The following is a 15,328-nucleotide window of genomic DNA, read 5'->3' as shown; positions in this document are numbered from 1 at the left end:
TCTCACTCTACGAATTTTGATTTTGACATTAAAAGGCAATTGTCGGTTTGGATTTTAACATCATTTTTGCCTGTAAATAATTGGAATTGTGGAGTGTATTAAGATTAAAAAATCATTGAACAACGATAAATCATATTAAGAAGATTGTCATGGTATCGTGGTTAAAATATGGAGTTTTGTGGTTTTTTTTTTTTTTAACGGGTTGGGGGGGTTTGTGGGGAGTTGGGGTGGAGTGGAGGGGAAGGTTGAGTTATCACTCCTTATTATGCCTGTACGGAGTCTTCATTTGACAAAAATAATTGGGAAGGGTAGAGACTGAGTCCTGTGTTAAAATCCACTTGGCTGCTACCACGTCTAATATGTTGCATTGTCATTTGAAAAAACAAACGAGAAAAAAGGGAACAGCCACCATTTTCTTGATCCTAAAAATAGAAATAGAAAGGGCAGAGAAAAATTCATTCCCCAACCTGAATACTTCCTAGCTTCTAACTACATTTGACTTGCAAATACAAACTACTACACGCTAGGCAACTCCTAACAGCATATCTAAAGAAGTAGATGTAGTTAACACCATCCAAATCCCACCATATTGCAAACAGGACCCAGCATCATTAGGTAGTAAAGAAAGTCCAGAGCCTCTTTCCTACTGAGACTTCACCAGGATGTTCAGACTCATCATCATCCTCCTCCTCCACATCCACAATATCAACCAGGGGAGCATCTTCACCAAGGGATTCGCTCCTGTACTCATCTCCATCACCATACTTCCCTGCCCCTTCTGGTGTCCTATTCACCTCTTCACTCAAAGCAGTGTTCTCAAACAGATTTTTTGTTGTATCAGAATCGCCACCCTGAGTGCCTGAAATTCTCTCACACTGTTGCACAAAGAAGACAGATCAAATCAGAAAAATCAATTCGGACACTTTTTTTTTTTTTTTAAATAAGTAGCAATTCAGAGTCCAGACACTTTCAAAAGCCAGTAGCAACGGCACAACCACTCGCATGGATGTTTGCTATTTACAAGCCCGTGTCTTAACACACCACTTATGGGAGTAATTACGACTATTACAATGTAAAAGCATTTTTTATTAGTCGAACTGGCAAGGCTCTACATCCTCCATATCACTAAAGTGTTTTAATGTGTAAAAATATGGGCTTGCAAATATATTTTTTCTACAAATAATCATTGAACTTGAGGGCAGAAAAAAAAAACGTGTACATGCAGATTCAGCATTCCAACAAATATAATGAGATTTATATGAAACCCAAATTTCATATAATACCCAGACCTGCACAAAGTGAGTGCTTCCATCATTCTCACTAGCAGCTCCAATTGAATGTGCGGAAGCAGCTCCAGACAAAAGAATGTCCTCCCCTGTCACTCTAACTCGATCAGTATCATCCTTGTTTTCTTTGTGAAGGTCAGGTTGGGCTCTAGCAGATAAGACATCACTGGAAACCGATATTGCAAAGTTACAAGTTAATTGCTTGAAATGCATAATTTTTTTTTTTAATAACATTTTTTCAACAGTATTTAATGAGTAACATACTTCATAAAATTTAACAGACCTCATAAAAAGAATTAAATTGTGGCCTGTTAAGCTAACCACCACAGATAAATAAGGCCTCTCTCTCTCTCTCTCGGTTTACATTAGCAAGTAATTCAACTAATTCTTCTATTCTCTCTTTTTTCCAGGTTTTTTTTTTTTTTTGGGAGAAAAAGAAGAGGGGGGGGGGGGGGGGGGGAAGAGACAGCAGTCTACAAATCAGTTAGCCAGCAGTCTAGAAAAATTAGTTTATTGACACTGCATTCAACTGCACAGAAGAGTGAAGCATGCCCATTAATATAACAAGTGTATATATGCATGGTATGGTGGGTGATAAGAGCCCCTTTTTTCTTGAAGTAAGTTGGTACCACAATAGTTGGAGTCATAAATATAGAACTTACGTTCTGGGTCTCCGGAGATAATATCGTTTTTCACCTGGGGTTTTAACAGCTGGAGGAATTTTCTGTCTCCTTTTCTTGTGCGGACCTGCCACATTACTATCTGAACGCCCTTCACTATCTTCACCACCATGCTTGTCCCCGTTGATTTGAGATGTATGAGCATGGTTCCGCTTCCTGGTATTTCTTGGTAGTCTTTTATCATCAAGACCAGAATCCCCATGACTTTCAGCATCGTTACAGACAGAATCTTCAGCATTCCCATTAGGATAATCGCTCTCATTTGGTTCTAAATCTTCCCCAAGTATAGCATAAGCCTCATTGACAACAGCCTTCACGGAGCGTGTTCTATAAACTCTGAGCCTCCCTCTTTTGCTAAGTTTTTGGTGACCACCATCCAAATCAGATGGCTGGGAATCTTCTTTAACTTCCGGTGCCTTACAGCTGATGTTGCTATGATCATCAGCCAAAGGATCTTGGTTGATTTCTACCTCTCTCATGCTGTTGTCAGATGGGATCTTCAGGACATGAACAGAATCAATCGCCACACCAAGTGATAGTTCTGTAGGCTTTTCAGTGCTAGAAACTCTCTTGGATGGTTCTTCCATATCAACACTCTGACAACACAAAGGTGCCTCCACCAAATTTTGAACAGAAGCAGGCTCAATCATTTTACTTGGGGAGAAATTAAAAATCTTGGAGGTGCATTTGCGTAGCCAAGATACAGTTCCACCAGAAACTGGAGATCTTGAACCACCTACAACTGGAGATATCTCATTGTTTTGTATCTCAGAAACAACCATACTTCCATGACCACCTTCTTTTGCATGAATATTAGCCAGTCTTGGCAGAGGTGCATTCTTAATTTCCACTAAAGATTGTAAGTCAGACAGCTCAAACTCAGAAATGATTTGACCACAGCCCTGACAACTCTTGAGTTTTTCAACAAATGAAATAAAGCGTTGTCTCTCCTTAATAAATTGTTCGCGCTGATCTTTCAACTTCCTGCTAAGGTCAGCAAGCTCATCAATATCCTTTCGCATTTCCACTTGTTGCCTTTCAAGATGCTTTCTGTTTTCTTCGGCTTCTTGTCTTTCTTTTTCTAATTTAATCCTCTGAAGTTTTATTCCTTCCATTTCTCTCCTAGCTACTTCTCTCAAGTAATTAATATTGTCTAGTTGTCTCTCTTTTTCTTCCTGAAATAACTTCTCCCTCTCGTGCAAGTTCTTTTCCTTCTCCTCCATCTGATTCTGCATATCAGTCTCAAGTTCTCTTTGCTGTAGCTCAAGATCATGAAGCATTTGCATTCTCTCACTTTTGGCTTTTTCAGCATTTACTAACTTCTCATGATCAATTTGAGCTGCAAAAGATTCTTTGGCCAATTTAAGATCTTCCAGCTCCCTTTCTATATACTCCTGTGTCACCAACTTCTCATTTTTCAGCCTTTCTTCTTCAGAGTGTGTTAGTTTTTCAACTTCTTCATTCTGTTCAGTCACTTTTTTCAGTTCTTTCTCAATCTCAGCTCTTTTCACATCCAGCTCATCCCACTCACTCTCAAAAGTCTCCTTTTGCAACTTTAAATCTTCAGCCTCCTTCAAAAGAAGTTCTTTCTGAAGCCTGTACTTATCTATTTCCTGTTTTAGCTCTGACTGCAAACGAACATATTCTGATCTCTCTTCTTCACTTACTTGAAGCAGATCCTGCTCTTTACGTATGTTCAATAACTGTACATCATTGTCAACCCTTGTCTTCTCAACTTCAGCCTTAAAACTAAGCAAATCTTCTTTATCAGCAAACACTTGTTTCTTCTCATTCTCCAAATTCTTCTCCTCGGATCTGATGGACTTCTCCCTTTCCTTCAGATCTTTCAATTTCGATTCATGGTCCTTTTCTCTCTCCCGTAGCTTCTCCAATCTCTTTTCCAATGCCTGCTCTCTTTGTGCAATTTTCTCCTCATTGTGATTAACTGCTGCTCCCATCTTCTCCACTTCAACCACCTTGTTTTTTAATTCGCCATCCGAGGATTTTCTCTTTTGATCAATTTCCAACTCAAAGTCACGCTTCTTTGCATCCAAAATGGCATTGTGTTCATCAAGAAGCTTCTGAATCTCCGCCTGTGGATGTTTCCAAAAACCAACAAATGAAAAAAATCATCAGCAGTATGATTCTAGGTTATAGTTCATGATATTCCAATCCGACAAGGTAAAATGGTGTGTATTTCAATTTGCAGACCTTTTGCAAATTCTTTTAATAAGTAGAGAGAGAGAGAGAGAGAGAGAGAGAGAGAGAGAGAGCACAATCAGGGACAAAATGAGACTTCCGAATAGGAAAAAAATGAACGAGAAAATAAATACACCCACAATGGTGAAGGGAAAACCAGCTTCACTCCAATATTCCTGATTCTTTTGCTGCCAACACTGACTAGATAAAATATGATAAAACACATGCTAAAAAGACAACAGGTGCAGGGTGTTTGCATGAACTCTTATTGGTCTGACGATCAACATAATAATACATCACTGCAAGTTTTCCCCTTGAAAGAACAAGGTGCAAGAAACTTTTTCTTTTTTTTTTCTTTTTGATCAATAAAAAAGAATTTTATTGATGAGAATGATAGGCATAGCCCAAGTACATAAGGCACGCAAGAACTTACTTTTTCTCTAGCATTCAGCTTTTCTTCTAATGCAAGTAACTCCTCCTCTTTCATCTCTAAGTTTGTTCTCATGGCATCAAATTCCTGCATCCAAAGTAGGTTAGTATATTGATACATATTTCAATTCCATATTTAGCAACCACTAAGCATGGAGAAATACTTGCCTTCTCTTTCAAAGTTAAATTCGTAAGCCGGCTTCTTATATCATCTTCTTTCTGTTTCAGGGTACCATGGGTTGCATCAATCTTCTTCTGTTCCTCTTCAAGCACCTTTTCTCTCTGCTTGAAAATCCTCTCCTTCTCATTTCCCCTCTCCTCTCTTTGGTGAAGAATTATTTGACCCTTGGCCAGCCTCTCTTCTCCTTCTTGCAAATTTCTTTCCCAATTTCGCAAGTCCTCTCTTTGCTTAGATAAAGTAGAATCATAAGATTCTCGGCTGCAAGAAGTACAAACAACATGATTAATAAGAAACAAAACTTGCACTACGCCATTTTTTTTCTTTTATGTCGGGGAACCTCTCCAAGGCAGGGCCCTTCAGACCCACCCCTGTAGAGTAAATCCCGGTCGCATGCACCACACCCTCGGAAGTTTCCTTACACTGAACTAGTTAAATCGCTAGCTTTTCACCAGGGGGTGTGGCCCCAAATGATTGTTTGCACCTATGAGGTATTGAACCTTGGACCTTGAAGGGATTAAACTGCGCCAAATTGGCCTTACGATTTAACTCTTTAAACCCTTAGTAACAGGTAAATTCAAGAGTACAGATATGGCAAGGGTCAAACACATAAAACGTACTCCGAAATTAAGGATAAGCGGTCCCTCTGAAGGGCAGCTTCTCGAGCCTCCAATTCATGTGATTTTCTCTCAATTTCTGAACTCTTTCTGCTCACCTCAGCAAACTTGGCATCAGCAGCATGCAATTTTGCCTCTACCTCCAAAGATTTCTCTTCAAGGCTAGTGACTAACGCAGTTGCTTCAGCCAACTTAGAATCAGCGGTAAACTTGATTTCTGCATTCTCCGAACGCATTTCATGCAAAGCCTTCTCGAGCTACAAAACCAACACATTCTCCAAACATGAGCAAATAAAACCCACATTTAAAGAAACCATTCTAAAAGAGAAACTGGATTCATGACAAAAAAATTGCATTTAAAGAATCAGAGTGCAATCTTCAGCATAAAACTTGATGCTAACATACAAGCTCACTTAATTAAAATGATTTACTCAATTTTATACACATATACTATGAGACCAAACCTAACAGATAACACTTATTGTTCCTTATACAAAGAGCACGACACCTAAGACTAAGAATTATCCTCACAATCATCAGTAAGCTTTAAGCCAAGTGAGATGCCTTCATATATTTATTTTATAGTAAACAACAGATATTATGAACGAGAGAGAGAGAGAGAGAGAGAGAGAGAGAGAGAGAGAGAGAGAGAGAGAGAGCAGAATATCCTCACAAAGAAGTGAGAAGTATTTGAGAGATGGATTTTTCCTTTCAAAGGAGTGGCTTGCGTAGGTAGTAATATGAACAAAAATTAGGTCCCCATGGTAGGCCATTCCTAGAAAATATATATATACACTTCCTTCAGTTGTTCAGGGATGATAGGTAACAATAGGTGGCATTGCTGCCCAACAATAAACATCTATAAAAGTGTGTATCAGGAAAAAGTAACATACACCAAGCACACACTCCTTCTCGACACCCAGGGCTTTTCTCAAATTCTCCTCTCGCTTCTCAACTTCAGATAATGAAATTAAATAGGCATTTTGTTCTTGTTTGAGGGCATCCTTTGCTTCTGCTATTGCTTGCTTAAGATCTTCATACTTAGAAGTCCACTCCTTTTTCTCAATCAAGAGAAGCCCCATATTGTACTGGTAGTCGAAAAGCTGAACACATCACCGAAATAGTTAGAGTAAAGCATTACAGTTATTACAAGTTTACAATTAAAAAAGAATGGAAGAGAACATAACCTTTAAATTATTATTTTTTCTTTTCATAACCAACGGAATAAAAAATAAAACAACAACAAAAATAGAAATCAGAACTTAGATATCAAACCAAAAATTGAAAACTGACACAAATAAATATACAACAAAAGGTAGGAACAAATGGATCTGACCCAAGAAAGAATAAAGAAAAAAGGTAGGCCCAGAAAAGGTAAGGATGATTGATAACCTACATGAATTGCCGACGCTAAAATCTACTTAGCTTCAATCATATTAATTTGGCCATAAAAAAATCAGACTTGCCTACATGTATTTACAATATTTAAACCCCTAGGGGTTGGCTCAAGTGGTTAAGGCCTTGGGTTTGGGAGTATGCTTCCCAAGGTCTAAGGTTTAAATCTCATTGAGTGCAAATAATCTCTAAGGACCATCGGACTATGGGGGTTTTCCCTTGAATTATCCGATGTGTACTTGCGGAAAACTCCTTGCCAAGGGCTTATGCACTCCCGGGATTAGTCGGAATGCTATTCCGGGACACCCATTGCCAATAAAAAAAAAATGTATTTATAATATTTATTGATAATATAGTGAATAAAAGTAAATAAAACCCATTAAGCATAACATGAAAAGTATCCTAGAGAGGTGGTTCAAGGAACAGATACAAAAATGCCAAATAGGTGTGTTAACCAACTCCTTCGAGCTGGAAATGCCTTCTTGCAATTTCTGACCCCAATGGAATTAGAATTCGAATTTATCAACGAAACCAACCCTTGGGATCAGTATATACTGTTCCACTTCCATACCGACAATCGTTGAGCAATGGTCAGCCAGCTTGGCCCATAAAAGTATCAAAAATCCAATCGCATCAATATGTTTGTGCATACTTAAATAAGAATGACTTTGCTGAATGGAGATTGCATAGAAAAACAAGCAGATTTGGGAAACTGCCAATAAAAGAGCAACCAAATGGAAAGAATGGAACGTTGATTCTTTACTTAAAATTGATATTAAAGATGCAGAGAGAGAGAGAGAGAGAGAGAGCGAGGGAGTAACATTGCCACTTAATCTTAATCGTTGGCGATCTGAAATACCAAATGGGAGAGAGGAAATGGTGATGAATAGTATCAGTGGCGACGAAGAAGAGTGTAAGAGCCGAGACAGGGACAACACCCCGACGAAGGGGAGTTGGGAGAAAGAGGCGAAAGCTCATCAATACTAAAGGAACAGTGTAAGTGTGTAACAAGTAACAACATCCCAACTAAATAAAGAAGTTGCCTTTGCTACCAAAATTACCAACAAAATTCCAGATAAAGCTGGTAAAAAAACGTCAGATGTGGAAAAAAAAATGAATTGTAATGTTGTTTCTTCATCCCAATTACGGGGAAATGGAAAGCAATGAAACCCATAAAAAAAAAAAATAGCAATATCAGAAACCCAGAAAGCAACGATAACACTGCAAAACAAATAAAAAACCAAATATCGGCGGAAAAAAAAAAAGAATCAAGTCTTTATGCACCAAATATAAGCCACAAACCTCGTTTTCAAGTTTCAAAATGTTCTCGGCCAGCGATTGCGGGTCCCCAGCCGCCTCGAAGAACATATCAGTTCCAGAATTCTGCGGTACCAAACCCGAATTTGGCGTTGCAGTGGGTTCAAAAAAAGCAGCGAGGCCCTTCCCCTTGCCAGCGGTGCCGTCACCGGAATCCAGATTCAACACCTTCTTCTGAGGCGTCGCGAACATCATGAAAGGTTCGGAAACAGAAACTGGGTAAAGCCCGTAATTACAAATCGGAAATTGAACTTCATAAGCCCCGAATTGGGGATTTGAAATCCGATAACGGCTGGAAGCGGAACACTTTGTTTGCGTTAGAGAGGGGGAAAAACTGCGTGCGATTTGGCTCCGATCTATGTGAAAATTACGTTATCACCCATCGTATGTCGGGTATTATTGGGCATTTTGTGGATGACGAGACTGGCCATAATTGGTAGACGACTATGACTAATGACTTTTGAAGAGAAGACGACGGGAGTGTCAGTAATTTGTGTGATGGGAGAATAGAATAAGAATATGAGTAATGATCCCACAATATATTTTAGAAAGGATAATTCTGTTTACCGTATTATCCTCGTATTTTTATCTTTATAAAAAAATTATTTAATATTTATACTGAACATTATTTATTTCATAATATATATTAGGATACTATTTTTTAAATAATTTTTATAAAAATATATATATTTTAAAACATTATTATATAAAATATATTAAAAAAATAAATTGTGATTATTGTATGGAAATGCCACGCTGTTGTACGTGGGTGGCGTCTAAAGGATTGGGAATTGGGTCTCGAAGATTCGTTTTACAACTGAAAAAGAAACATTTTCTGTCCCCACGAGGCTTCAATCCGGACTCTCTCTCTCTCTCTCTCTCTCACGCATAAAGTGATAAGATGTCATAGGCAAGTTTGGATTTTTGAAAAGGCTTAACTAAAGTGGGCCACCAATTTGGAGAGACAACGGTAACATTTTAAGTAGGATAGCACCATTCAGTTCTTAAATTGGCAATGGATTGCCAAATCTAAATTTTAACTAGAATTTGAGTTTTTAACTAAGATCTAAATTAATAGAAATAGTAATCTATATTAAACTAGCTATTCTAAAGTTTAAATAATAATATAATATTATATATTTAAATAATAATTTTTTATTTTTTTAATATTTTACAAATACACTCCACATATTAATTAATAATTTAATTTTTACTTAAAATTATTATTTCCAAACTCTAGAATCAGTTTTCAAATTTTTCACAAATTTTTCAGAACAATAAAATTACATAAACAACTTATGATGTTATTTAACTATGCAATTTTCAAAAGATCTCAAGGTCTCGTATACTGAAAAACTGATTGCTATACTTGGCCCAACACCCTACATTAGCAACCAAACACCAATCAACCATACACTGAAAAGGACTTAGCATGTACACACTTGGAATTGACTACAGAAGCATACCAGATTTCCCTTCCAAAAAGCTCTGAATTCTTCTTCACCAACAATCCGCGAAGCCTCTTGCCATATGCTAGTCAGACAAGTTGCACCAAGTAATGAAATGAAGAGGAAAACAAAAGGACAAAAGACTCAGTAAAATTCCAGTGTGCCAAACATGGTGATAGGTGGGCCGATTTCAATTTGAGTTGGCTACTGATGTTGTCTTATAGCATGGAAAGTGCATGATTTACAACAAGTATGTGTGATCGATTTAACCTACTACTTACTAATAAAAGTTGCACCTAACTCAGAATCAAGATGTGACCGATTCCAGTGTGCATAGGATCTGGGACAGTGCTGATCTATATTGCTGACTATTATTGCTCTAATCATTAGAAACATAAAACTTCAAGTTGGAAAATTTAATTTTGCAATAAAATGATTTACAACCCACTAATCATTAGAAACATAAAAGAAGTCCACAATAATCAAAATTGATGTAAGAACTCAAAAGGAAAAAATGAGCCTCGACCTGAGACAGACGCCAAAGAAATAAGTTTTAAAACAATAATACACCAAAATGGGGGAACATTTCAACAGCTGAAGAAACTTATAATACACGGGACCTGGCAATCACACAAGCTACGAACATGGTAGTGAAATCTCTCTGCAAATGACGTTACAATTCAAGCCATGGAATGCAATTTTATGCAATACAGCAGATAGCAAACAAATAATCATCTTTAATATCAACAGTTGCCCAAAAAATTACCAAACAAATCTATGGAAAATAATCTCGTATACCATTTCATCCTCGAAAAAAAAAAAAAAAAAAGCTTTCGCATTTACCCAAACAAATGCTACAGGTAGTGGCAGATTCGTGGAGGAAGAAAAACCTCCTGGATGATTCGTGGAGCAAGCTGATATCAAGATTTTAATTTGACCTTGTAACGTAAAATAGGAGATAAAATTAAAATCGGAGAAGAGGAAGAGAAGAAGGAGGAAGAGAGAGGAAGAGAGACTTACAGCCGGAGAGCACGGAGACGACGGCAAGACTCGGAGAAGGCGCTGGAGAGATTTGGGATTATAGGCTTCAGCACAACGACGGGTTGAAGAATAATGGAGTTCGAGAGAGGAAGAAAAGAAAGACTTGAGGATTTTGGGGTAAATGAAAAATCAAGGGAAACGCAGGGGCAGGTAGTAGATAACAAATAAAATATTGTTTGCTCCTTCTACAGGGTCTCGCCATACATAGAGAGGTCTTAAGATTTACTATAGCAGTTATGTCAAACAAATGATGTATGGCTAGGCTGTTGCAGATAAATTTCTATAAAATTGTAGTTATTTTGGACTTGCATTTGGCAATAGTGAGGCCATTGCCAATGCTCTAAAGGAGAATGATTGTGACACTTGTGGAAAGCAGTTTTTAACTCCTTTTTCCCTCTACATTCATAATCGATCTTGAGTCGTGCTACACAAGGTGCATTCGATTAATAAATTTGGTCCTTTTTTTAACTTTTTTTTAGATTTAGATATAAAGATTATTTTAACTCGTCTTATATCACTATTACAATCTTTTCAAATTCTTATACAAAATATAATAAATAATTTAACTTTTTCAAATTTCAAAATAATAATAATATTATAATATTATTTTATTCAACTTTCATTTAAAATCATTTCATCTCATCTCACTATCTAAATCTCACTTTTAAACATTTTTTAAAAAAATTCACAATATTATTCAAAAATCCTTCTTTAATCATTAAATAAAAAAGTACCCGGAATCTATTTGTCTAAACAAGTAGCATTATTCATTGATATTTGTCATCCAAGCAGCAATGAGTGTACGTCATCCTCTAAACTCATTCTGTAAAAAAGCAAGCCAGCCTCAACAAGTATAATTTCCGTTTATTCATGAATTAATTATAATTTAATATTGTTAGAATTGTATTAACCAATTCTATATATTAATTATGCTATGGCCTATATATAGGAGGCCAAAGATATTAATCAATTATATATATAATATATATCAACTGTTCTATACAAGGTGACCTATATATAAGAGGTCAAAGGCTATACAAGAACCTTACTTAACCAAGGTGGAACTCACATAACACATATACACTAACACTAACATATAGAACAATTTCAATAATTGGATTATTCCTGGTATGGTAGATATTATCACACATACAATAATACTCAATTCGATAGAATTATTTAACACCATTGAATGCTTCTAATCAATAGAATAGAAAGAGGAGTTAAGCCAAAAAGAAAGACCACCAAATGTAACTCAAGAGGAGGATTGTGTAAGGGGAATGGTTGTCTCAAAGCCCGATGGTTGGAACAATGCCCACAAGTCCAACGACATAATATGCTGATCAATAATATGCTAAAGCCCGACTCCAAAATTCTCAAGTGAGGTAGCTTAGCCGCATTCTTAGTTCTCTGGTTGAATGAGAAGCAAATGGGTTTTGTGTTTGTGGTCCAAGGCTTGCTAACTGTACATCAGGCGTTCCTTCTTTTGCACTATTACGGATACAATAGGCCCATAATCGAAGTCAAAGGTCTTTGTAGATGTGCTCTGGATGGAAATCTCACACAGAAAGTCAATGGGAAAGCGAGTATAGCACTAAAGAGCCTAAACTCCTTCGAATGAATGATAGAAGTTATGTTCAAGCAGCTGCAAAAGAATTCGTCGAAATCCCACCTAGGTCTATGAATTTCTCTATCAATTCAATTACCCTATGCTTACCCATGAGGTTCCAACATTTGATCCTTAATTGAACTAGGAGTTGTTCTCGTGCATCTTAAAAAAAATGTTATAACGACAAAATTGAAAATCTATGTGGCAAAATTTTATTGTTCAAAAGAAGATCTCTCTTTCTCCTTTTTCTCAATAGGAATGTGGTTACACTTGCACTAGATGCAAAAACTTGTCTGTGAATTATGGAATGAAAGGCAGGCCTAAGACTGTAAATGGTTCTTCATCTTAGTCCTAAGAACAGGAAGAACTACATTGAATGGGGGGAGTGAATTCTTTTGGCCCTGGTCCACTTCACTCTTTGGAAATTCGCTTCTTTGATTGATGAATTGTTTCTTAATGGGCTCTTATCTTCCCAAGTCTCTGATACCGCTTGTTACACCATGTTCCTATGGTAGCGCGATGTTCTACACAAATGTTTCAGAATAATCAATACCTGCAACTTGAGTGATGTCTTTGGCAACAAGATGTTTTATGTCTCACCATCTGTATCTCTTAATTCTTCAATTGAGAAGGGATGATTCTTTGGTCGAAATATGGAAAAACTCTATTCAATACTCGAAATGGAGTTTTACGAATTCTCCCCGGAACTACACTAAAAAATATGTCACTTCAAGCTATAATAAAGTGCTGATGAGCGAGAGATATGGGTCCAAGAAATAACTAATGGATCAAGTTATTTCCTTGCTGTAAAGCATGCAATTGATCCCATACATAAATAAACAAGCACGGCATGCAATAACAGATAATAGACCACAACGCTTTGGGCCGACCTTACAGTACGGGTTGGTTCTTTTATCAGTACAGGGCTGGCTTTTGTACACTACTACATAAATTATTAGAAATCCTTAATCGGCATTAGTACCGGGCTGATGCCAATATTTTTTCATATATAAATTAGGGTAGGTGGATGGCCGGGATGATGGACGTTGGAGTAGTTTCGGCCCTTTGGGAGACCGAGATTGTTCTCCATTTTTCGTAAAAATTAAAGAGACAGATCTGTTTCATGTTTTGGAGTTTCTATCAAACCTCAGTACTCTCAATGCGCGCATACATATAATATTTAGAGCAGTGATACATCCATTGTAGCACGAGCTCGGTCCGAGAAAAAAAAAAAAAAATTAAAATTTTTTTATATGCTTAAATATTTTTTTTTTAATTTACAACATCATTAAAAAATATTTTCTTAATTATTAAATTAAAAAAAAAAATTTATCAGACCCATATCTCAGTAAGCCAAGCATTTTTCTAATATTTATATTCTTCCGGAAGATGGTATCCTTATTTTCTTTTTATTTTTAACGCTGATCAATGCCTGATTGCGGTAATAATTGAGACTCCAATATATTCAGCAAGCTAGCTAGCTTCTTAAAACTAAATAATCTTATATCATCTAATTATTACAATTTTTTTAAATTTCTATACAAAATATAATAAATAATTTAAATTTTTCAAATTTCAATACAAAATTAATATTAACAAATTATATTATAATAATATTTTATTTATTATTATTCAAAATATCTCATATCATCTGAACTGTATAACTAATAGTTTAGCTAGAATCTTATCTTTTGACCATAGCATTAATTTTAACTAGATGAGTCCACATTAGACTAGTCATTTTAAAAGTAAAATAATAATATAATATTATATATTTTAATAATATTTGATAAGTTTTTTATATTTTGTAAATACACTTTATATATTAATTAATAATTTTATTAAAAAATAAAATGTGGTAAATTGGTAATTTATTCCCATATATTACTTATATGATTTATTTTAATAAGATAATTTATTTCAATGTGATAATGTAGAGCATGGAGCATGGAACGACTTGCGGGTGAAGAAGAGCAAGGGAATAATGTTGGGAAGATTTTGGGTTGAAGAGAGGAAAGAACGAGGAAAATAGTGAGGGAGAGATTGATGAAAATAATAAAATAGTGTGATGGAGGGATAAGAGTGACAGGCTAAAATGGAAAGCACTCAAGAATTACTATAACTTGTGTAGAATTTTAAACTTTTAATTAATTCAATATAAAGACTTTTTCTCACGTCTAATTAAAGTTTAGATTTGCACCAGCATGCTCTTAGATATCGATCTCATCAAAACTTGTTGGAGCAGCTTGACACCATCGATCATGTGCACAAATATGTATACATGATCGATCAGAACGTTAAAAACAAAAATTAACAATACATACATATATATATATATATAATATATATATATATATGATCGATCGATCTTGTGCAATCGGCTTAACGATTGGATCGATTGTGTAGCACTGTATGCTACAGCTAGCTTAATTATACCGTTGATGAAGGCAAAGAAAATGCTACATATATATGTATCTAAGCGAGTTTTTCTACATGGTTGAATGATCAGAAGATCAAAATTAGGAAAGGATATGGTACTACCGCGCGCGCAAGGTAATTATTGGTCTAGTTGCTGACAGGTATATATAAGAAGAGATTAACAAAAGAGTCATACCATTGACTTCTTCACAAATACAAAATTATTGTTATATATATTATTATGATGGGAAATCATGATGACATGAATTGGCACGAAAGAGCCGCGGCTAGCTTCGTCATTATATACAAGAGGTGCAATGTTTTGTTTGGTTATTATTTTAAGAGATATTGAGTGCTGGGAGGATGAGAGAGAGAGAGAGAGTTTGGGAAATAAATGCCGTCTCAAAGGGAAAAGGGTTGGCAACAAGCACTGCATGCCTTTGGCAAATCCAAGGCCTAGGCGGCGCCACCGACGCCACATCCGACGACTTTGCCTATGTCTTCCTTTTTGTCCATTTTCTAAGATCCCTTTTCCTCTCTCGCTCTCATTTAACAATATATATCATGATGTCCACTCACTACAAGAAATTTGACCTTTTACCGTGCTTAAAATTATTATAAATACTAGTATAAAACGTTGCAATACCTCAATTATTGCATTTTTTAATTCCTTGCACATTCGACAATATAATCCTTTTTTATTTTATAAAT

The 15,328-nt window shown here is 36.1% G+C and overlaps 1 protein-coding gene and 1 long non-coding RNA gene across 3 annotated transcripts; both read right to left on the bottom strand.

The window, feature by feature from the left end:
- Positions 1-323: 323 nt before the first annotated feature.
- LOC122307314 (protein CROWDED NUCLEI 1-like) lies at positions 324-8,593 on the bottom strand. The gene is made up of 8 exons (XM_043120123.1): positions 8,087-8,593; positions 6,283-6,492; positions 5,393-5,646; positions 4,763-5,033; positions 4,599-4,682; positions 1,949-4,059; positions 1,290-1,452; positions 324-875 (listed from the first exon to the last, which is right to left on the bottom strand). The coding sequence occupies exons 1-8, from the start codon at positions 8,294-8,296 to the stop codon at positions 612-614; spliced, it is 3,567 nt and encodes a 1,188-aa protein (XP_042976057.1). The 5' UTR covers positions 8,297-8,593; the 3' UTR covers positions 324-611.
- A 1,004-nt stretch (positions 8,594-9,597) lies between these two features.
- Positions 9,598-10,748, bottom strand: LOC122308220. Of its 2 annotated transcripts, XR_006241958.1 has the most exons (3): positions 10,570-10,748; positions 10,393-10,487; positions 9,598-9,634 (listed from the first exon to the last, which is right to left on the bottom strand). It is a non-coding gene; the product is annotated as an uncharacterized LOC122308220 (long non-coding RNA). The 2 variants fall into 2 exon arrangements; XR_006241957.1 differs by having other exon boundaries at positions 9,598-10,487.
- Positions 10,749-15,328: the final 4,580 nt, after the last annotated feature.

This window comes from Carya illinoinensis, chromosome 4 (genome assembly GCF_018687715.1).
Source record: "Carya illinoinensis cultivar Pawnee chromosome 4, C.illinoinensisPawnee_v1, whole genome shotgun sequence".
In the NCBI taxonomy this organism is placed as follows: Eukaryota; Viridiplantae; Streptophyta; class Magnoliopsida; order Fagales; family Juglandaceae; genus Carya; species Carya illinoinensis.
This window is presented reverse-complemented; position numbering and strand designations above follow the sequence as displayed.

Bases quoted from the DNA above. Each gene is read 5' to 3' on its own strand.
- LOC122307314 (XM_043120123.1), bottom strand. From the start codon at position 8,296: ATGATGTTCGCGACGCCTCAGAAGAAGGTGTTGAATCTGGATTCCGGT. The intron at 6,493-8,086 runs GTTTGTGGCTTA...TGATGTGTTCAG, and splicing joins TTTTGAAACTTGAAAACGAG to CTTTTCGACTACCAGTACAA. The intron at 876-1,289 runs GTCTGGGTATTA...TTTGTGCAACAG, and splicing joins GAAGCACTCACTTTGTGCAG to TGTGAGAGAATTTCAGGCAC.